Raw genomic sequence first — 24,659 nt, forward strand, 5'->3', positions numbered from 1 at the left:
AATTGTATTCCAGGGAAAGAGATGCACCAGCACCAGGCACAGAAAACCTGAAGGTTTTTCCAGAAGTAGGGAATAATCGAGATGGATGGCTAGTGTTTAAAATTAATGACCACAAAGAGAAACAAAACTAAATCATTCAGAGTGATTGATAACTGGAGTGTATAATTACTAGCTTGTTTGAACATGCTGCTATGACAAATCTGCAGTAGCTTGTTAGTGTAATTTACTCGAGTAATAAATCTCATCACATAACATTATTTTACTTATTAGATTTAAAAATCATATAATGTACACATGTACACAAAGTCTTATTTTTTCCTTTCTTTTTTTTTTTTTTTTTTTGAGACAGAGTTTCACTCTTGTTGCCCAGGCTGGAGTGCAATGGCACAATCTCAGCTCACTGCAACCTCTGCCTCCCAGGTTCAAGTGATTCCCCTGCGTTAGCCTCCTGAGTGACTGGGATTACAGGCGCACACCACCATGCCTGGCTAAATTTTTTTGTATTTTTTAGTAGAGATGGGGTTTCGCCATGTTGGCCAGGCTGGTCTCGAACTCCTGACCTCAGCTGATCTGCCCACCTTGGCCTCGCCAAGTGCTGGGATTACAGGCGTGAGCCACCAGGCCCAACCACAAAGTCTTTATTTCACTTATTCTTTCCTTTTTTCTTCCCTCTTTTTTTCTTTTATTTATTTATTTTAATCAGCAATGACTCCATAATTTTTACTGAAAGCTGACTACAATTTAAGGATCCTGTAGTTTATAGTTTCTGTCTTAATTGTGATTATTAAAAGGAGAAGAAAAACTCCCAGTGGGGTAGTAACAAACATGTTAACACCACCATTAGGTTATCACAGTTGTTCTTGTATACCCAAATAGAAAAACTTATTTTGAATTTCTTAGTCATTATTATTGATGAAAATTGTAAATAAGTCTTAGATAAGTATTGCTGCTTCAGTGACATGCTGAGTTTAATAAACATTAATACCTGACCAATGAAATATTATTTAAGATTATTTGAGAATTATTAATCTAGTAAAATGTGATATGTGGTTACTTACCCAACATAAAATCTAAACCAAGATCACATTGTGTAAAATTGTGCTAACTGAAAATAGATCAAAGTTAATCAAATTGATTGCTAACAGGTGTTTCTACCACTTTTTGTCTCAGGGTTATGATGATGGCTACGGGGGTGAATATGATGACCAGACCTATGAAGCTTATGATAACAGCTATGCGACCCAAACACAAAGGTAAGGCATTTGCTATCTAAAGCAGCCTTCTCCGAATTATCTCTTATTAATTTTGTTTCTTGAATCTGAATGTCAATTATATCATGTGAGGATTTCTAGTAGTGTTTTTTCTCCATTATCTCTCTGAATTATTAAGTTGCTTACCAGACTGTGAGAGGTAAACTATAATAACCTTGCAACTGCAAACAAAGAAATAGTAGTGTGTCATTCTGAGACTAGATGATTATGGTAACCAATCAATTCATTAAATAAGCTTGCATTTAACTAAATGTTATTTTTAGATTTTTTAAAAGACATTAATAAAAGTAAGGCACTTGTTCAATGTAGCTTTTTTTCCCTAAAATGTCATATTGATTTGTAAAAGATAATAAAATGTCATTGGTACTCTGGAAAGAGGGAAATACTTGAAACATCTTAGGGAATCAAGCATTCCTTTGCTTTCTTGATAGATCTCATATTGATTGTTGAATATATCTCTTTAGATTGACCCAAAATTTGGGATATAAATGATTGTTTACTTCTTCAAAATCAGATTTATTGAGATGTTATTTATATATAATGAAATTTACCCATTTAGAATATAGTTGTATATGTTTGGCAGATGCAAACTACTGTGTAACGACCACCGAAGTTAAGATATAGAGCATTTTCACATCCAAAAATGCTTCTTCATGGCCCTTTGTAGTCAACTTCTCCCTCATCCTCAGGCCCTGGAAACCAACTATCTGTTTTTCGTTACCACAGTTTTACCTTCTCTAGAACGTCTTGTAAGAAGAAGCAATACAATAATGTAATGTTTGAGTCTGGCTTTTATTTTTGTTAACTATGAATAAAATAGATGTAAAACAAATGCATTTTTAGAAGATTCAATCACCCACAGGTTTTCTTCTTTAAAATGTTATAAATTTCATAGGAAAATACAAGGGGCCTATGTGATAGTTAAGTGAGTCTCCCATTTATGTGATTGACAGAAGCCAATGGAACTTATTGTTGCAAAATCGTTATAGCATTGATCATTTATTGGCCAACTTTATTGGCACCGATGGAGACTTAATTAATAAACCTCCTTTAGGACTTAAGTAATATTTGAGTGAGGGGAAGTGGCAAAAAAGAAACAACTTTAAGGTCATTATAGATTAGAAGAAATCTACACGTATTGAGGAAGTTTGAGTTTTCCATGGCGTGAGTGACAGCACAGTAAAAGTATTGAAGGGAAATTTTATTTAGAGGGAATACTGTGGGCAATGAGAGATAAGTGTGAACTGATACCTTTAAAGCTAATTATGACTTAAGTTATCGCTGTAGAAATGACCATCACTGAAACTGAATAATTGGTTAATTTGTAGTAAGTTAAATAGAGAAGCCATCATGAGCCAAGAGCTTTTGCGGTAATATCTTAATTGTTCCAATCACATATTGGAAAACAACACAGTTATTTAGGCTTAGGGTAATTTTTGCATCACATTACAGATACTGAACAGAGTATTATATGCAAATTGGCTACATGTTTAGACCATCTGTGAAAATTTTCAATCAAATTGTTAGTTTATCATTATACATTAGCACATAAAAATAGTGATAACAAAGTTCCATAACTAGTTTCAGAAACCCTTGATAGAAAGTGTGGTTACCATACTCGACAAACACAATTAGAATAGACTAAAATAATTTCTTGATGCAGCTCTATAGAGCTACATTTAAATAGAAGACATTTTGGAATAATTTTCTGAAAATGAGGGACTTTCTCTCTCTTATGGTGAGATTTAAGTGGGCTTAACTGACCCTAAGAAACAAGAAGAAAAATATGGGATTAAGATAATTTAGCTTTGAATATCTGAAAAATAAATATTAGAATTATTGAACACACACACACACATAGTAATGGCTATATACAATAATTTTAGAATAAAACTTGCTTTAATAAAGTATAATTTATATGTAAAGGGACATTTTCTACACACTTCTGCTGTCTTCCCTGTCTCCTTTCCTATCCACTCAATTTTTGTAGCTAAATCCTTCCCATCCTTCCAGCCCCAGCTCAAAAACCAACTCTTCTAAAAAGTCTTTTCTTTATTGTGTTTTGGGGAATAATATGTTTCTGCCCTGAATTCCAATAGCACCATATATTTACTTTTCTATAGCATTTATTTCTCTGCCTTACGTTGAGATTATTTGTGTACATGTCCCTTATCACTTTCACTATTTGTTCCAAATCCTTTTCTAATACAGCCTCATGTCTTTCACAATACCAGGTACGAGGTCTTTCACGGGATACGCACTGAAGGGATAATTGTTGAGTATGTGAATATTGAGCCTAATATGTTCTACACTATGGGGATACAAAATAAGAGCCTCATTCCTCAAAGAGAATAAAAAAATCAGAATTACATATATCATATTTACTGACAGAATATTTATGTGCTTCCCTGATACTTTACTGTTAAGCCAGAGGGACAAAGAAAGTAGGTGATGCAATTAGTTGCAGTGATGCTAATGTCTATATTACAATAATGATAAAATGCCTATTTTGGTCAAAATTATATCCTCAATACTAGTACGGTTTCTGGAACACTAGAGGTTCTCAATAAAGATTTGTTGAATAAATACATGAAAAAGGAGTAAATGCATTAATTAGTAAACTATTTTTTCAGAAAACTCTGTGAAAAATATTTTTTTTAATATCATGCCATTTTCTAATTGAAATAGATACACACACTAGAGTTCTTATTAGGTAAGATGTTTAATGCCTGCCTTTAGATTTTTTAAAATCAATTGTATTTTATCAAAATTAAATTTTGTTCTCTAAAAGACACTGTTAGTAAATAAAATGGCAAGCTACAAACTGTGAAGCAATATTAGCAAAATATCTATTTCTAAAGAATATCTTTGATTGTATCCAAAATATGTAAAAACTACTAAAACCTTAGAATCAGATAAATAACGTGACTTTTTAAAAAATGGGCAAAAAATTTGAAAGACATTTCACCAAAGAAGATATACAAATTGCAAGTAAGAATCTAAAATATGTTCAACATCATTATTCATTAGGAAATTTGAAATTAAAACCACAATTAGATACTAGTACAGATTGTGGAATGGCTAACATTGAACAGATTGAATTATCAAATGTTAGTGAGGATGTGGAGCAACAGCAATGCTTATATATTGCTGATAGGGATGTAATACTGTAAACCACTTTGGAAAACAACTAGGCAGTTGCTTATGAAGTTGACCTACATTTACCATATGACCCAGCAACTCTTCTGTTCAGTATTTACCCAAGTGAAATGAAAACATTCATCTGTCGTGGAGGTTTGTTGTACAGATTATTTCATCACCCAGGTTTTAAGCCTCATACCATCAGTTCTTTTTCCTGATTCTCTCCCTCCTCCTGAAGGTCAAAAGGCCCCAGTGTATGTTGTTCACCAATGTGTGCCCATGTGTTCTCATCATTTAGCTTCCATTTATAAGTGGGAACATGTGGTATTTTGTTTTCTGTTCCTGTGTTAGTTTGCTAAGGCTAATGGCCCCCACTTCCATCCATGTGCCTGCAAAGGACATGATCTTGTTCTTTTTTATGGTTGCATTGTATTCCATGGTGTATACCTACCACATTTTCTTCATTCCGTCTATCAGTGATGGGCATTTAGGTTGATTCCATGTCTTTGCTATTGTGACTAGTGCTGCAATAAACATATACATGCATGTGTTTTTATAATAGAATGATTTATATTCCTTTGGGTATATGCCCAGTAATGGGATTGATGGGTAGAGTGGTATTTTTGACTTTAGGTCTTTGAGGAATCATTACATTGCCTTTCACAATGGCTGAACTAATTTAATAATAAGCCTTCACTTATATTCCTGAATGTAAAAGTTTTTTTAAAAAGAAAATATAGTAATAAAGAAGAAGATAAATACAGCCACCCAGAAATAGCTGTTGTGAACATTTTTGGAGTATCTGTTTATCAATGTGTCATCTTTTTATCTATCTTTCATGTGTGTTAATACATCTACCTATATTTGAAATCATATACTACAAACTGTTTTTAAATTTAATTTTAACTCACCAGCACATAAGAACATCTATCTATGTTAATAAATACATGTCTACAACATAATCTTTAATGGCTGTAGATTGTTTCATTGTATGATTGGATCACAATATAATCATTCTAGTACAGTTAAATGTTTAACTTATTTTTAATTATTTATAACTCTAAACAAATATAATATATGATTAATATCTTTGTAGCTAAATCTTTTTTTTTTTCTTCAACTTTTTTTTAAATTCAGGGGTCCATGTGCAGGATGTTCAGGTGTATTACATAGGTAAACAAGTACCATGACGGTTTGCTGCACAGATTATCCCATTACCTAGGTATTAAGCCCAGCATCCATTAGTTATTCTTCCTGATGCCCTCTCTCCCTCCACAGCCCCCCTCCAAGAGGCCCCAGTGTGTCTTGTTCCCGCCGTGCGTCCATGTGTTCTCATCATTTAGCTCCCCCTTAATAAATTGAGAACATGTGGTTTTTGGTTTTCTATTCCTGCATTAGTTTGCTGAGGATAATGGCTTCCAATTTCATCCATGTCCCTGCAAAGAACAGGATCTCATTCCTTTTTATGGCTGCTTAGTATTCCATGGTGTATATGTACCACATTTTCTATATCCAGTCTATCATTGTTGGGCGATTAGGTTTAGGTTGATTCCATGTCTTTGCTATTGTGAATAGTGTGGCAGTGAACATATGTGTGCATGTATCTTTATCATAAAATGATTTATGTTACTCTGGGTGTATACCCAGTAATGGGATTGCTGGGTCAAATGGTATTTCTGCTTCTAGGTCTTTGAGAAATCAACCCACTGTCTTCCACAACAGTTGAACTAATTTATGCTCCCACCAACAGTGTAAAAGTGTTTCTTTTTGCCTGCAACTTCACCAGCATCTGTTGTTTTTTGGCTTTTTAATAATAGCAATTTTGACTCGTGTGAAATGTTATCCATTTTGGTTTCAATTTTTCTCTAATGATCAGTGATGTTGAGCTTTTTTCATGTTTCTTGGTCACATATATGTATTCTTTTTGAGAAGTATCTGTTCAGGTCCTTTGCCCAGTTTTTAATGGGGTTGTTTGTTTTTTTCCTGTAAATTTGTTTAAGGTCCTTGTAGACTCTGGATATTAGACCTTTGACAGATGGATAGGTTGCAAAATTTTTCTTTCATTCTGTAGACTGTCTGTTCATTCTGATGATAGCTTCTTTTGCTGTGCAGAAGAAGCTCTTTAGTTGGATATCTTTTGTCAATTTTTGCCATTGTTGCAATTGCTTTTGGCATTTTCCAAAAAACCAACTCCTGGATTCATTTATTTTTTGGAGGTTTTTTTGTGTCTCTATCTCCTTCAGTTTTGCTCTGATCTTAGTTATTTCTTGCCTTCTGCTAGCTTTTGAATGTGTTTGCTCTTGCTTCTCTAGTTCTTTTAATTGTGATGTTAGAGTGTCAATTTTAGATCTTTCCAGCTTTCTCTTGTGGGCATTTAGTGCTATAAATTTCCCCCTACACACTGCTTTAAATGTGTCCCAGAGATTCTGGTGTGTTGTCTCTTTGTTCTCATTGGTTTCAAAGAACATCTTTATTTCTGCCTTCATTTCATTATGTACCCAGTAGTCATTCAGGAGCAGGTTGTTCAGTTTCCATGTAGTTGAGCGGTTTTGATTGAGTTTCTTAGTCCTGATTTCAAGTTTGATTGCACTGTGGTCTGAGAGACAGTTTGTTATAATTTCTGTTCTTGTACATTTGCTGAGGAGTGCTTTACTTCCAATTATGTGGTCAATTTGGAATAAGTGCGATGTGGTGCTGAGAAGAATGTATATTCTGTTGATTTGGGGTGGAGAGTTCTGTAGATGTCTATTAGGTCCCCTTGGTGCAGAGATGAGTTCAATTCCTGGATATCCTTGTTAACTTTCTGTCTCGTTGATCTGTCTAATGTTGACAGTGGGGTGTTGAAGTCTCCCATTATTATTGTATGGGAGTCTATGTCTCTTTGTAAGTCTCTAAGGACTTGCTTTATGAATCTGGGTGCTCCTGTACTGGGTGCATATATATTTAGGTTAGTTAGCTCTTCCTGTTGAATTGATCCCTTTACCATTATGTAATGGCCTTCTTTGTCTCTTTTGATCTTTGATGGTTTAAAGTTTGTTTTATCAGAGACTAGGATTGCAACCCCTGCTTTTTTTTTTTTTTTTTTTTTTTTTTTTGTTCTCCATTTGCTTGGTAGATCTTCCTCCATCCCTTTATTTTGAGCCTATGTGTGTCTCTGCATGTGAGATGGATCTCCTGAATACAGCAAACTGATGGGTCTCGACTCTTTATCCAGTTTGCCAGTCTCTGTCTTTTAATTGGACCATTTAGTCCATTTACATTTAAGGTTAATATTGTTATGTGTGAACTTGATCCTGTCATTATGATATTAACTGCATTTTCGTCATGAAATCTTTGCCTGTGTCTATGTCCTGAATAGTATTGCCTAGCTTTTCTTCTAGAGTTTTTATAGTTTGGATTTTACATGTAAGTATTTAATCTATCTTGAGTTAATTTTTGTATATGGTGTAAGGAAGGGGTCCAGTTTCAATTTTTTCCATATGGCTAGCCAGTTCTACCAGAACCATTTATTAAGTAGGTAACCTTTTCCTCATTGCTTGTTTTTGTCAGGTTTGTTGCAGATCAAATTGTAGGTGTGTGGTCTTATTTCTAAGTTATTTATTCTATTCCATTGTTCTATGTGTTTGTTTTTGTACCAGTATTGTGCTGTTTTGGTTACTTTAAACTTGTAGTATAGTTTGAATTCAGGCAGCGTGATGCCTCCAGCTTTGTTCTTTTTGTTTAGGATTGTCTTGGCTATTCAGGCTTTTTTTTGGTTCCATATTAATTTTAAAATATTTGTTCTAATTATGTGAAGAATATCAATGGTAGTTTAATGGGAATATCATTGAATCTATAAATTACTTTGGGCAGTATGGTCATTTTCATGATATTGATTCTTCCTATCCATAAGCATGGAATGTTTTTCCATTTCCTCTCTGATTTCCTTGAACAGCAGTTTGTAGTTCTCCTTGAAGAGATCCTTCACTTCCCTTGGTACCTGTATTTCTAGATATTTTATTCTTTTTGTAGCAGTCATGAATGGGAGTTCATTCATGATTTGGCTCTTTGCTTGTCTATTGTTGGTGTATAGGAATGCTAGGGATTTTTGCACACTGATTTTGTATCTTGAGGCTTTGTTGAAGTTGCTTATTAGATTAAGAAGCTTTTTGGCTTAGATGATGGGTTTTCTGGATATAGGATTATGTCATCTGTAAATATAGTTAGACTTCTTCTCTCCCTATTTGAATATGCTTTATTTCTTTCTCCTGCCTGATTGCCCTGGCCAGAACTTCCACTACTAAGTTGAATAAGAGTGGTGAGAGAAGGCATCCTTGTTTTGTGCCAGTTTTTCAGGGAAATGCTTCCAGGATTTGCCCATTTAGTATGATATTAGCTGTGGGTTTTTTGTATCTGACTTATTTCGAGGTATGTTCCTTCAATACCTCATTTATTGAGAGTTTTTAAAATGAGGGGATGTTGAATTTTATTGGAGCCCTTTTCTGCATCATTAGTTCTGTTTATGTGATGAACCAAATTTATTGATTTTTGTATGTTGAACCAACCTTGCATCCTGGGGATGAAGCCTCTTGGATCATGGTAAATAAGTTTTTTGATGTGCTGCTGGACTCAGTTTTCCAGTATTTTATTGAGGATTTTTGCATTAATATTCATCAGGGATATTGGCCTGATGTTTTCTTTGTTTGTTGTATATCTGCCAGGTTTTGGCATTGGGATGATGCTGGCCTCATAGAATGAGTTAGGGAGGAGTCTCTCCTTTTCAATTTTTTGGAATACTTTCAGTATGCTACCAGCTCATCTTTGTACCTCTGGTAAAATTCAGCTGTGAATCTATCTGAGATTCTGGTCCTGAGATATTTTTGGTTTGTAGGCTATGTATTACTACCTCAATTTCGGAACTCGTTATTGGTCTATTCAGGGATAAAATTTCTTCCTGGCTTAGTCTTATGAAGGTATATGTGTCCAGGAATTTATCGATTTCTTCTAGATTATCTAGGTGTTTATAGTATTTTCTGATGGTTGTTTGTATTTCTGTGGGGTCAGTGGTGATATTCCCCTTAACATTTCTGATTGTGTTTATTTGATTATTTTCTCTTTTCTTCTTTTTTAGTCTAGCTAGCAGTTTATCTATTTTTTTAATGGTTCAAAAAACCAGCTCCTAGATTCATTGATTTCCTGAAGGGCTTTTCATGTCTCTTTCTCCATCAGTTCCACTTTGATCTGGGTTATTCCTGTCTCCTACTAACTTTGGGGTTTGTTTGCTTTTGGTTCTCTGGTTCTTTTAGTTGAGACATTAGGTTGTTAACTTGAGATATTTCTAGCTTTTAAATATGGGCATTTATTACTATAAATTTCCCTCTTAACACTGCTTTAGCTGTGTCCCAGAGATTCTGGTACATTGTCTCTTTGTTCTCATTAGTTTCAAAAAACTTCTTATTTACCCAAAAATCATTCAGGATGAGTTGTTCAATTTCCATGTAGTTGTGTGATATTTGGTGAATTTCTTAATCTTGAGATCGAATTTGATTGCACTGTGGTCTGAGACACTTATGATTTCGGTTCTTTTACATCTGCTGAGGAGTGTTTTACTTGATTATGTGCTCAGTTTTAGAATAATTGCCATGTTGCAATGAGAAGAATGTATATGCTCTTGTTTTGAGGTGGATATTTCTGTATATATCTACCAGGTCTACTTGATACAGAGCTGAGTTCAGGTCCTGAATATCTTTATTAATTTTCTGTTTAGATGATCTATCTAATATTGTCAGTGCAATGTTAAAGTCTCCCACTACTATCGTATGGGAGTCCTAAGTCTCCTTGTAGATCTGTAAGAACTTGCTTTATGAATCTGGATGCTCCTGTATTGAGTGCATATATATTTATGATAGTTAGCTCTTCTTGTTGAGTTGAACCCTTTACCATTATGTAATGCCTTTCTTTATCCATTTTGATCTTTGTTGGTTTGAAGTCTATTTTGTCAGAAACTAGGATTACAACCCCTGCTTTTTTCTGTTTTCCATTTGCTTGGTAAATTCTCCTCCATCCCTTTATTTTGAGCCTATGTGTGTCTTTGCACATGAGATGGGTCTCCTGAAGACAACATACCTATGGGTCTAGGCTCTTTATACAGCTTGCCATTCTGTGTCTTTTAATTGGGGCAATGAGTGCATTTACCTTTAAGATTATTATTGTTATATGTAAATTTGATCCTTTAATCATGACGCTAGCTGATTATTTTGCAGACTGTTCACACGGTTCCTTCATAGTGTCACTGGTCTGTACTTCAGTGTGTTTTTGCAGTGGCTGTTAATGGTTTTTCCTTTCCATATTTAGTTTATTTTTCAGGAGCTCTTGCAACACAGCTCTTGCAATCCTCTTGCAATGCAAGCTCTTGCAAATTCCCTCCACATTTGTTTGTCTGAAAAGGATCTTATTTCTCCATCACTTATGAAGCTTAGTTTGGTCAGATATGAAATTCTGGATTGGAAGTTCTTTTCTGTAACAATATTGAATATTGGCCCCCAATCTCTTCTGGCTCATAGGGTTTCCACTGAGAGGTTCTCCATTAGTCTGATAGGCTTTGCTTTGCAGCTGACCTGGTCTTTCTGTCTGGCTTGCCTCTAAATTATTTTTCTTTCACTTCAGCCTTGGAAAATCTGATGATTATGTGTCTTTGGGTTGATCTTCTCATGGAGTATCTTACTGGGGTTCTCTATGTTTCGTGAATTTGAATGCTGGCCTGTGTAGCTAGATTGGGGAAGTTCTTCTGGATGATATTCAAGTTTTCCAACTTGGTTTCATTCTCCCTCTCTTTCAGGTACCCCAATCAGTCATAGGTTTGCTCTCTTAAATAATCCCATATTTCTCAGAGGTTTTATTCATTCTTTTTCCTTCTTTTTTCCCTATTCTTGTATGCCTATCTTATTTCAAAAGATAGTCTTCAAGCTCTGAGATTCTTTCATCCATTCAGTCTGTTCTGCTATTGATACTTGTGATTGCATTGTGAAGTTCTGGTATTGAGTTTTTCAGCTCCATCAGGTCAGTTATGTTCCTCTCTAAACTGGTTATTCTGCCTGTCAGCTTCTGTATTGTTTTTTGTTTGTTTGTTTGTTTGTTTTTGAGACGGAGTCTTGCTTTGTTGCCTGGCTGGAGTGCAATGCAGCTTCTGTATTGTTTTATTATAATTCTTAGCTTCTTTGCAATTGATGTACAGCTTGCTCCTTTAGCTTAGCAAAGTTTGTTATTACCCACCTTCTGAAGTCTACTTCTGTCAAGTCAGCCATCTCAGGCTCAGCCCAGTTCTTTGACCTTCTGGGGAGGTGTTATGGTCATTTGAAGAAGAGGCTCTCTGGCTTTTTGAGTTTTCAGCATTTTTGCATTGATTCTTTTTCATCTTTGTGGGCTTATCTACCTTTGATCTTTGAGGTTGCTAACCTTTGAATGGGGTTTTTGTGGGTTCTTTTTGTTGATGTTATTGTTGTTTTCTGTTTGTTTGGTTTTTTTTTGTTTTTATTTACAATCAGGCCACTCATCTGTAGTCCTGCTGCAGTTTGCTGGGGGTCTGCTCCAGACCCCAGTTGCCTCAGTTTTTCCCGTACCTGAAGGTATCACCAGTGAAAGCTGCAAAACATCAAAGATGCCAGCCTGCTTCTTCCTCTGGAAGCACTGTCCCAGGAGGATACTGACCTGATGAAAGCCCTAATGCACCTGTAGGAGGTGGCTGGAGACCCCTGTTGTGGGCTCTTACCCAGTGAGGTGGAATGGGATCAGGGATCTGCTTAAAGAAGCATCTGACTGCTTTTTGATAGAGCAGGTGTGCTGTGTTGGTGGGGACTCTTCCTCATCCACACAGTTTGTATTCTCTAAAGCTGGCAGGCTGGAACAGCTGAATCTACTGAACCACAGAGATGTCAGCTGTCCTTCCCAGGGAGCTCCATCCCGAAGAGAGATCAGATCTCTGTCCGCAGAACCCTTGCTGGAGTGGCTGAAGCCTCCCAGGGAGGTTCCGCCCAGTGAGGGGGAATGGATCAGGGTCCTCCTTAAATAGTCTGGCCACAATCCGGCAAGGTAGCTGTGCTGCATTGTGGGTAGCCCTTCCTCATCTGGACTGTTTGTATTCTCCAAACCCACAGGCAGGAGCAGCTGAGTCTACCAGGCCACAAAGAGAGTGGCCACCGGTCCACCCAGGAACTCAGTCCAGACTCAGGCCAACTCCAGCCTGTTGCCACTGGCTGGCTGGAATTCCAAGCCAGTGGGTCTTAACTTGTGAGGTGCTGTGAAAGTGGTGTCTGCAGAATGCTACTGCTTGACTTCCTGGATCCAGCCCCCTTCCTAGGGATATGTACAGATGGATCTCCCTTCTTGCCAGGGATCCTGGGACCAGAGTGTATAAAACTCCTGGGTCCCTGTGTGTGCCTCAGTGGCTGATCTGCCAAGACTCCACATAGCTCTGTGTATTGGACCCAAGGCTCTGGTTGTATGAGCTCACGAGGGGATCTCCGGATTCACTGGTTTCAAAGATCTGTGGGAGAAGCTGATTTCCCGGGTGGGGTTGCACAATCACTCAGCATTTCCCTTTGGTGGGGGTGAGGGTTTCTTTGGCACTGTGCTGCCATTGTCCCACGCTGCTTGTCTTCATTTTCCATGAGTTGAGTTGTTCGGCTAGTGAGTCCCAGTGAGAACCTGGATATTTCAGTTGAAGGTGCTGAATTCACTCACTGCTTTCATTCCTCTCTGTGAGTGCCGTGGACTGCAGCTGCTTTTAATCAGCTATATTCTCTGGTCTCCCTAGATTATTTCTTTTGGTCCAAATACACAGCAGAAAGTAAGATTAGTGGTTCAGTTAAATAAGCACTTATTAAATTATTGTATCTGCCAGATAATATACTAACCATACAGTGACAATACTTATTTTTAATTTTTTAAATATATTTTAATATTTCCTTCTAAAAATACACACACATGTATACACATACATACTTAAACAAATATAAGTCGAGTAACAAGATGGTAATCAAATATGGGAATTAGGAGTGACAGGAAGTTCATTTTCTACAAGGATCAGTTTCGAATTTTCTTTCTTTTCAAGTTGTGGCTTTTTCGATGGACTGAAATGTAAGATTTGGACTGATGGAGGGAAATGTTTTCTAAAGAAGTAAAATAAAGAGAAATATATAATTATAATCATCCTCCAGCATTTACAAACAATATTAACATTATTTTAGCATGGTCGCAGTCTAAATCAGAAGAAATGCTGTTTTTGAATTGTGAAAGTAAAACAGTAGAATATGTGTGACTTAGCAGAACTAAGATAAAAGATAAAAATCTTTAGAGAAAATGTTCTTTAATTGACTAGTTAGCATAGGTGAACACAGACTTTGTGAGATTATAAAACAGAATCTGGCAGATGCCTAAATGGAATAATTATATCATCCTCAGTAGAGATTCTAGAGGAGGTTCACAAGGTAACAACCCTACAAAGGTTCACCTGAAGTTCAGCAGCTATAACAACTTTAATTAATCCCCAGTTATCTTGCAAGATATTGTTAGTTCAGGAAAATTTTAAATTGATCAAAAAAGGTGCTTCACCAAAGAATCCTCAAGAGGCAGCTTAACTGAATGACATTAATGACTGGTAAAGATGACAATGATATAAGGGGTCTCTGACCATCATCTTTTTCTCTCACCCTGTGTCTATAAGGAGAAAAAGGTAAGAAACAAATTGATAAGTTTATTATGCAAGCTTCAAATTGTAGGGCTAGTATTACAGTTTCCAGGGAAACTCACATACTTGAAGTTTTGGCTTAAGACAAGTTACGTCCTGGTATTAACACCTTTACTTGAACCAAACATTTAAATTCTGTTCATGTTCTGATATGGTTTTTTTTTTTAACATACTCCTCAAAGACATTAACATTTTCAAAGATCAAGCTTCTGAAATCGTGGAAACTCACAAGATTTTTCAGCATTTCCCAATGTCCAAATTTAAAAAAAAAAAAACCCAACTCTACCAAACCAAATTATACATGTAGAAAAAAAGTGATTTTCATTTACTTAGATATGAGTGATAATATTGCAAATGAAAGCAAAAGACCAAGTCAGATCTATGATTCTAATAGTAATTTAATTTAGATGTGAAATGTTAAAAATTTATAATCTTCCAATGTAAACTTTTAACTGTAGATTGGTATAATGGGCAAAATATTAAAATGGAAGTCTTTGCTTTTCTTAAATAATGAATCAGGTGAGGAACTCACACAACCTAGGAAAAGAAGCCTCCCTTCTGTGGAGAATGTACTAGGAGAGCAAAGATGTATAGATGTAGATATAGATTAGATATAGATATAGATAGATATCTCACTCTGAAATATAAGGCATTAGTTACAAAGTTTTCTAGAATGAAGACCCTTTTGGAATATCTGTAGTTGTCAGGGATAAAACAGTAGGGGGAAAAATTAGACTTCTAAATTAGGATAATCTGTGGAGACTTTAATCAGGGAACTATTTTCAGTGGAAGAGTATCACAAGGAACAATTTAGTCCCCTGAAGATAGTATCCTTAAGGTGAGGTGCTCTACTACCAAAAACAGAAATGAAAGGGAAGCAGAGAAAGCTGTAAGAGAGGCCACCTGACAGGAACTGAGACCCTCTGCTTCAGAATGGCAACCACGGCCATCCTACAGGAGGAAGTACAGGGAGTTTGCACCCTGATCTCACTCTCCTTCCTCTGCCAGTCTCCTACCATTGCTCCCACTGGATGGACACATTAGGAAGCAGAGAAAAACTGATCCAATAGACGGTGTTGCCATTAGTCATCCTCTAGGAAGAGAACAGAATGGGGGCGAGAATGAAAGTGGGAAGGCAAATTACAAAGATCCAGCACAACATCTAAAATTTTTATCACACTTCAATAAGTAGTAATTGTGCATATTAGTGTCAGTTGCTTGAACATATAAATAATGATATGAAATTGTTACGGAAACAGTAATGCTTTTAACTGCAATGTATATTTTATTTATGAGAAAGCAAAAGAAATCAGAATATACAGTGAATATACATATCTACATTTGGTGGAAAGATAGGTTCTCCCTCACACAAACTTCTTAGCTCCTCAAGTGTCAGACCCTATAGGATGGGATCCACTGCTTTTTTTGCTCAAAGGCTACTTGGAGGTGTTTTATCTCATTTAATCCCTGCAACAACATATGAAGCAGGTATTTTTTTTCTTCATTTTATATAAAGAAGTTTTAAATTTTAGAAATGTTAAGTGATTTTTCCAAGTATAATATGTTTAAATAGTAAATGTTGCATTTGAACCCACATCTGCCAACTCCACAGTGTTAGACATAAAGACCAACAGGTACTACTACCTGAAAATGTAAATTACTTCAGACGTCTGTTATGTACCGCAAAAAGCCAGAGAGAATATGCATTTAATACAAGAAAATAGGGAGCTATCTGCATGCTTTGCAAGCAGTTCTGACCAAAAGATACTTCTGAGCAAGAAAAAAAGAAGAAATTATTTGTTTTTAGGCTATACGTTTAATGTAAGCCCTTATATTTGATACTGAGTCTACAGAAATCCCTCTAATGAAAACTAAAGTAGGAGGCACTGTAGTTACCCAGTAACTTAATAAAAGTTATAATATTAAGTATATAACAGCTTGTCTTATTTATTTAAGTGGCACTGTTCACTATAAAGTCACTCACCCTCATTTTGTAATTTAATTCTCTTATGTCTCAATGCTATAGTCTATAATGAGATTGAATTTACAGAAGGTTATTGGATTTAAGTATTTTCCCACAGTTATTCTACAATTTACTTGTATTTTCCTGCCCTCTACAGACCTCTGCATGCATAAACAGTAGGTTTGATATTGTTTGAATTTACCATACCAGGATGAGAATTCAGCTCTCAATAAACACTGGATTTTTTTTTTCTCTCTTTTTTAGTTCTTATTTGACATATTTATTTTAGGCACTTTGGAGAACCACTGTTAGTTTTAGGAAAGAAACAATGTGTTTCCTCAAATTATCATTATGTATACATTATATTTATTGATTTTTAATTAATTTAAGGTTAATTTTGATAATAACTAAACTACTTGCCTAAGTAGTTTAAATACAGTCAATCTGTATTTAAAAATCTACCATTAAAATACTTTTTATGAAACTCTAATAAGAAGAGTTAGAAAAACCATTTTCTCTACTCACATGAATGACAAGTCTCTCAAGAAAACCTAATGAAGTGTTTTAGAAAGTAACTAAAACCCGCTTAATCTTTTATTGAGATCAAGGCATGTCAACATGTCAGTCATTTCTCCTCACCAGGTTAATTTAGAATTGGAAACACTCCTCAGGAGGAAACAAGAAGGTATTGGGTAAGCCATACACAATCAGTGCTTCAAAAATAGGAAGAATTAGATCATCTTAAATTCTGAAAGAACCTGATATGTTGCAAAACGCCCAGCATTAAGGACAGATAAAGAACCTAAGGTGAAATTCTGGTTTCACTGGTAGGTGAAGAGAAGCCTAGCTTCACACACACAAAAGAAAGTTTAACATATGAATAGCATATATAAGGAATCAGGAATGTTTATGAATGTATACAACTGTCAAAGTATGCAATAAGGAGCGGTGAAGACTGTGGCAGACTGGAACGTATGTGCCCTATCTAAAGCGACTATCATTTTTTCAACATTAGGATATTGTGGCCAAGTAGTCTAGGTTAAAAAAAAAAAAAAAAAAGGAGGTCAGTAATGCTTGTTATTTTTTCCTCCCCAAGAAGAGCTGGAAGTCTAGGTTTTCCAGTTAGTATTCCTGCATTTAGAAACCACCCCAGGCGGGGCGCGGTGGCTCAAGCCTGTAATCCCAGCACTTTGGGAGGCCGAGGCGGGTGGATCACGATGTCAGGAGATCGAGACTATCCTGGCTAACATGGTGAAACCCCGTCTCTACTAAAAATACAAAAAAAACTAGCCGGGCATGGTGGCGGGCGCCTGTAGTCTCAGCTACTTGGGAGGCTGAGGCGGGAGAATGGCGTGAACCCGGGAGGCGGAGCTTGCAGTGAGCCGAGATCAGGCCACTGCACTCCAGCCTGGGAGACACAGCGAGACTCCGTCTCAAAAAAAAAAAAAAAAAAAAAAAAAAAGAAAGAAACCACCCCAAAACCTCGTAGTCTAGAACAACTGCTTTTACTACGCTCAGGAATTTTTTTGTGCATCTGGAGTCTTACCAAGGTACAACAAGGGTCGCTTGTTTTTGCTCCACTATGTCTGGGGCCTCAGCTGGGAAGGCTCAGAAGCTGAGGGTGACTCAATGGCTGGGATGTGAAATCACCTGGGGATTCTTTTCATATTATACATAGCAGTTGATGCTGGCTGTCAGCTTGTCCCTTAATTAGCACTGTTGCGTGGAGCACCCATACAGTCCTCTCCATGTCACTTAGGCTTCCTCATAGCATGGCAGCTCAGGCTACCAGATATGAGTATCCCAAAAAGCAAAAGAGAAGTTGCATTACTTTTTATGACTTAGCCTCATTCTGCAAACACCTCACAAGTCCAACCAGATTCAAGAGAAGGGATAATAGCCTTTACCTGTCAGTGGGTGACAGCATGATTCAAGAATGGAAGAAAACATGTTGTAGCCATTTTTTAAAAATAAAACCTGCTACATCAGTTTTTCTGTGCAATACTCTGATTTTTAGATGCTGACCACTAATTTAAAGAAATTATACACTTTAAGGATTCAAACATATCTATAGATAGCTATGATTTTCTAAATTCTGTTCAACACAAAATAATCAAGATAGAGAAAAAAATGTCAGTATTCAGGAAATTCTTCCAAAGGCACAGTAGGCAGGATGTACTAAAATACAGAGGACTATTTATAAACAATTAGAGAAGAAGACAGACATTCAGATAAACACATAGCATGTGATAAGTACTGTGCTGGGAGGATGTGTTAGAGGATATGAGAGAGCATGGGAGTTCACATAGGTAGAGGGTTAAGAGAAAGTATCACAAGACTTCCCAGAAGAGCTGATGCCAGGGTAAGATTGTAATGTTAAGTAAAACTTAGGCAAGGACCTCATCACGTGCAAAGACAAAGAAATGAGAATATGATTCATTACTAAAGAACTACATTTTCTTCAGGCAGATCAGATATTTGAAAATGTTGGGGCATATCGTTGAGGTGATAGGAAGGAAATAAGAAAGCCTAAACACACCACTAAGAAATAAGAAAAAATGAGTATTTGGATAGAATTTGACGTTATCATCAAATCTAGAATTTAGCAAGACCAAATTTATCTCTGGAAAAAATTATGCTCATCCTTTTTCTGCACCAGGCCAATGTAGTTATCTGAACTCAGTAAATTCTCCGTTGGCCGCCATTTCATCCCTTTCCTGAGCAACCTTTCTATGCTTTCATTGTTTTATTTAGTTTCTTAGTCAATTTGCATGTTTAAAAAAATTTTAAAAAAAAAAGCCTCCAGGTCTTGCTATTTTGCACTTACACCCTGGTAATGAGAGAAGAGAGATGTTTTTATATTTTTGTATAAATATACAGGGTACAGTTGTAATTTGTTCTATGCATAGATTGCATAGTAGTGAAGTAAGGGCTTTTAGGGTAACCATCACCCACATATCATACATTGGACCTATTAAGTAATTTCTCATCACCCACTTCCCACCTGGTTCTCCCACTCTTCTGAGTCTCCATTGTCTGCCATTCCACACTCTACATCCATGTGTACATATTATTTATCTCCACTTATAAGGGAGAAATACAGTATTTGTCTTTCTGTGTTTATTTCACTTAAAATAGTAGCCTCCAGTTCCATCCATGTTGTTGCAAAATACATGATATCATTCTTTTTTATGGATGAGTAGTATTCCATTGTGTACATATACTGTGTTTTCTTTATGCAGTCATCCATTGAAGGACACATAGATTGATTATATCTTTGCTATTGTGAATAGTGCTGTGATAAACGTGAGTGCAAGTAATTTTTTATACGTATATATAAAATGATTTATTGTCGTTTGGGTAGTTACTTAGTAGTGGGACCACTGTATCAAATCATAGTTCTATTTTTAGTTCTTTGAGAAATCTACATACTGGTTTCCATAGAAGTTGTACTAATTTACATCTCCACCAGCAGTTTATAAACATTTCCTTTTCTCCACATCCTTGCCAAATTCTGCTATTTTTGACTTTTTAATAACAACCATTCGGACTGATATGAGATGGTATCTTATTGTGGTTTTATTTGCATTTATCTAATGATTGGTGATGTTGATGTTGGCCATTTTTATGTCTTCTTTTGAAAAAAATGTCTATTTATGTGTTTGCTTACTTTTTAATGGGATTATTTGAGGGATTTTTTTGTTGTTATGTTGAGTTGTTTGGGTGCCTTGTAGATTCTGGGTATTAGTCCTTTGTTAAATGAATAGTTTTTAAATATTTTCTCCCATTCTGCGGGTTGTCTGTTCACTCAAGTAATTATTTATTTTACTGTGCAGAAGCTTTCGAATTTAATGTAGTCCCTTTCGTCTATTTTTGTTTTTGTTACCTGTGCTTTTGTGATCTTAGTCATGAATTATTTGCGTAGACCAAAGCGTAGAAGAGTTTCCTAAGTTTCCTTCTAGTGTTTTTATAGTTTCAGGTCTTACATTTCAGACTTTAATACATCTTGAGTTGACTTTTGTACATGGTAAAAGATACGAATCTAGTTTCATTCTTCTGTGTATGGCCATCCATTTTTTCTAGCATCCTTTATTGAAGAAGGTGTGTTCTTTCCCCAGTGTATATTGTTGTCAGTTTTGTCAGTGATCAGATGGCTGTAAATATGTGGTTTTATTTCTGGGTTCTATATTCTGTTTCATTGATCTATGTGTATATTGTGTACAAGTACCGTGCTGGTTGGTTACTATAGGCTTGAGATTCATATGGAATCAAAAAAAGAGCCCGAAAAGCCAAAGCAATTCTAAGAAAACAAAAACAAAAAAACTAAAGGTATCAGATTACCTGACTTCAAATTGTACTACAAGGATATAGATAAGGAAGATATTTATCTTCTAACACTGCAGTCCACATGGAAAAAGAAAGATCTTTGTGGTCTTAAATCATAGAATTGGAAAACTAGTAACAACACACTTTATATCTTTGGAGGACCTCAGAAAAGAAAATCGAATTTACCTGGGAAAAATGTGGGATAGAGTCAAAAGAAGATACAGATATTATTTAGTTTTTATAATTAGAATTTCAAATTTCTTCAACATCTTTTGATGTGTTATTAAATTCATGTTTATTAAGGGTTTGCTATTTTGCTAGGTGCTAGTAATGGAATGGTTAACAAATATGGTACATTAAAGTATGGGTTCACAATCCTCCAGTTGCAATGCTGTACATCAGATGTTTCATATTCAGATTTTTTTGTATTTTAGAAAGACAATATAATGCATATTTTGTATATTGCGTATCACTACTTGTGACATCTGGGCCAAAAATATATATTAATATTATTGTATTAAGTATATGAATAACTATACTAAGCAAGATATAAATTATTATAAATAGCTTTTTATCATGTTAGGTCAGAATTTTGTTGCTTATTTCCTTCAGACACCCTATTTAAGAAGAAACTTTTGGTTTTATAGCTTTTGGATTTGAAATTTGAGGATAAATAATTGTGGACTTGTGTTACATAATATTCAGTACTATTAAATTATAGGAGACATATGAAAGAAGCAAAAGAGAAGTGTGAAAGGCTAGGCAGGGGGCACAACCATTTCCAAAGGTAGAACTTGACTACTACTAATAATAATAGCTAAACTACTAAGCATTTGCAATGTGCCAGATGCCTATATTAGGTACTTTGTAAACATTATCTAATGAAGTAAATAATTTTATCCTCATGTTACAGATAAGGAAACTAGGATTCCAAATGTTTGCCATGTCCAGGACTTTATAGCTTAATAAGTAAAAGATCCAAACTTTAAACTGGTTTCTGTCCAATTCCAAAGATGGACTCTCTGTCCTAATATCATATTGCTTCCCAAATACTTCATTATATTTTTTAAACACCCCAGCTTATTGGAAAACTCTAAAACTGAAAGAACATCTACCTCCTTCTAATCTCAATTTACATACATTGGTCTCTAATGTGTCATGTAAACCTACATATAAATAAATCTAGGTTGTTTTTGCATCCACATGTCAGCCTTGCTTAAAGAAGAAGATATCCCTCTGTCAATATCCAACCTAGAATGTGGTAGAGTATTCTTGATTATAGTTCCTCACCCCTCCCTACTTTCATGACCTTTGCAGTGTGATTTTTCAGTACCTCTCAATAAAGTGGCAGAGTATGTTTTTCTGACTTTTGCTATAATGTATATGGCCTCGACTGATACAGTAAAGTCACAACTAAACCCAGGTCTTAGGAGGTTTATGTGTTTCCCACTTGTCTTCTTGCCATTGCCATGAAAAGAGCTCCCCCATGTGCCTGATTTTCTCTTAGTCTTGGCTTCAGAATGAACACATGAGGAGCTCAGACCTCAGGGAGTGCCAAGCCCAGCTCTGTGCATAGCTAGAACAGAGTACAGGAAGCCCAGCCTAGATCAGCCAACTTCCAGCCAAACCAAAAGCTCATGAACTAAGTAATTTCTTATTGTTATATGATGTTGATATTTTGTAGTTGTTTGTTATGCAGTCTTACTATACCAGTGACAAACTGGTATCAAGAATAATTGCCCCAGACATTATTTCCTTCAACTATTCTTGGTATATCATAATTCCCATTTCACCAAATATCTTAGATGTTTTCTCCTGAAACAATTCCAGTGGTCCTAGTGTCCATCTTAAAGTTGGGCTCAGTGATCTTGAGATATATCAGATGAGAGTTGATGGGTGCAGAGAAAGGGCACTATTACATCCTGCGTTTCTTTCTTCAAAAGTCCTTCAACATATATGAATTTGTGGTTTTCTTAAGTGGCTATGTCACATTATTGTATTTTATTAAACTTGTTATCAACTGAAAACTTAGGTTCTTTCTAAATTAACTGTTGTCAAACCAGTTCTAACATTATCTTGAGTTTTCACAATTGATTTTTTTAAACCTAAGCCTAGAAATGCACATTTATGTCTGTGACATTTCACCTTGTTATTTAAGCTTCTTATTACTGGTTTTGAACTCTCTTTTGAATATTAATTCTTAAAACAGGATACTAGTTTTACTTCCTAGCACATCTTATATTTATTATTTTTATTCAAATACTATTCAAGAAAAAATTTAGGAAAAAAGAACACCAAGAATTAAGTTTAGTAGCAACCTTTAAATTGACATTGACCACTAATTAAAGTTCCATTAGAACAGTTGTAAACATAGCCACAAATCTATGTGTCTGTACTGTCAGTCAGCTTACAAATTATTCACATAGAAATTAAATAGTGTTTTTAAATTATTCATTTATTCAACAAATATTTATTGAATATCACTGTTCTGGACTTATGTATACAGAAACAAATAAGGTATTGCTCAGGCTTTGATTAATTCACAGTTACTATAGGTTTTTGAAAAGTATGATCTCAGACTTCTGCATCAGGAACACTGTAAATGCAACTCCAGATTTCTGAGCCCCTGCTGAGTCCAGTTGCATTAAAATCTGAAGAATGGGGCTCAGAAGTTTGCATTTTTTGCCCAGCATTCTTATAATGCTTATGCATACTAGATGTTAAAAACCATTGTGATAAAGAATTAGATCAAGATTGGAAAAAAAAAAAAAAAAAAAAAAAAAAAAAAGCAGCTCAGGTACAATGAGAGCTGATCTACCTGAAGGTGTGAGCAGAGTCTTACACAAGACAAGTGAGAAAGGGTGAATCTTGCCTGGGAGGGTGGGAAAATACATAATACAAAGCTGACCATTCAGCTGGATATCAGGAGGATGATGAATACCTTCCTGGATGAACATGTAGAAGGAGTTTCATGTAGAAAAAGATTACCATAGTCAGGGACATAGAGTCATAAAAAACTCAGGTCTTTAAGAGATACTCCACCATGTCTTGATACAGAGTATATTAAGAGGGAAGTGACAGGGAAGAGGCTGGATAGAATTAAAACATAGAAAATGGACTTGTACTCCGTGCTAAGGAATTGCAATCTGAGAGAAAAGGAAGACATGAAAATACATGGTTAAAATTGAGTTCAAAGTATGTCGCAGTGATGGCAAACAAAGACAAACAGAATTCTGATTTCCTTTCTCTTTGCAGTAATTTGGCATTATTACTAATGTTTTGTAGTAAGCAGGTCTTATAATGCTTCTAATCATGAAACAGTAAAAAATGCACCTGACTTTAGGTACATGCCAAGAGTCTCTGGGTGAATGTGACATTTTTTTTTCTTATAGAAAGAAAAACTGCCAAAATGAAATCATTGTTATCAGCTCACATATTCTTTCTACAGACTCTGGTCATTTAAATTTCTAAAGTCTGATGCATGAAAATAACCTTTTGCTTAATAAGTAACAAGTGATTTTGGAACATCATACAAACACAGGTGAAATTCCATTTGGGACTTGAATGAGGAAGAATATAAATCACTATTAACACATAGCTGTAGTGCAGCTTGCACCAATGAATTCAGTAGCAAAGTCAACTAGATTAAAGTATTGAAATAACTAGAAATTATACCGATGTTTACAGCACTGAAATCCTAGTGATACTCATGAATTGTGACAGCCAAAGATATATGTGATATAGTTAAAATTATGTCCATTTCAACGAGGGTTCAATAGCTTCTATGTACTCGTACCAAAAGCATGTAACAGTTCATTTAATAACATCATGAACCACTGAGCCTAATTAGTCAGTAGAAAGCATTATTTATAGAAAATTATTGCTATGTTCAAATAATAATTCTACATGATAAAACAAAGATTAGTATTTTGTTATAAAATTGCTCACCCCTCATTTATGTAATAAAGGGTCAAAGTAAGCAAAAAGTAAAAGCTAAATTGAAAAGACAATATTGAAGAGTGTTTATAAAGGGAGACAATTTGCAGAATTCTGTGCGCATTGTTATATTCAAAAAGCAAAAGCATGTATAAATATATTTCCTTCTCATTTGAGATATGAGGTTACCTCAAATGAGGCAAAATACCCATTTTTTATAAAAGGAATCATTGCAAAGCTGATCATAATTCTACACTAGATGCCTTATATAGATCATCTATCTTGATTCTTAATCTAT

At 35.5% G+C, this 24,659-nt stretch overlaps 1 protein-coding gene across 1 annotated transcript in view; it reads left to right on the forward strand.

Annotated features, from left to right (window-relative positions):
* KHDRBS2 (KH RNA binding domain containing, signal transduction associated 2) overlaps nucleotides 1–24,659 on the forward strand; it is a 583,766-nt gene that overhangs the window by 529,782 nt on the left and 29,325 nt on the right. The window contains exon 7 of the mRNA XM_015136629.3: nucleotides 1,171–1,253. Within this exon, the coding sequence (XP_014992115.1) occupies nucleotides 1,171–1,253 (83 nt within the window). The remainder of the gene's footprint in view (nucleotides 1–1,170; nucleotides 1,254–24,659) is intronic.

The sequence above is a fragment of the Macaca mulatta genome, chromosome 4, assembly GCF_049350105.2.
Source record: "Macaca mulatta isolate MMU2019108-1 chromosome 4, T2T-MMU8v2.0, whole genome shotgun sequence".
Classification (NCBI taxonomy): Eukaryota; Metazoa; Chordata; class Mammalia; order Primates; family Cercopithecidae; genus Macaca; species Macaca mulatta.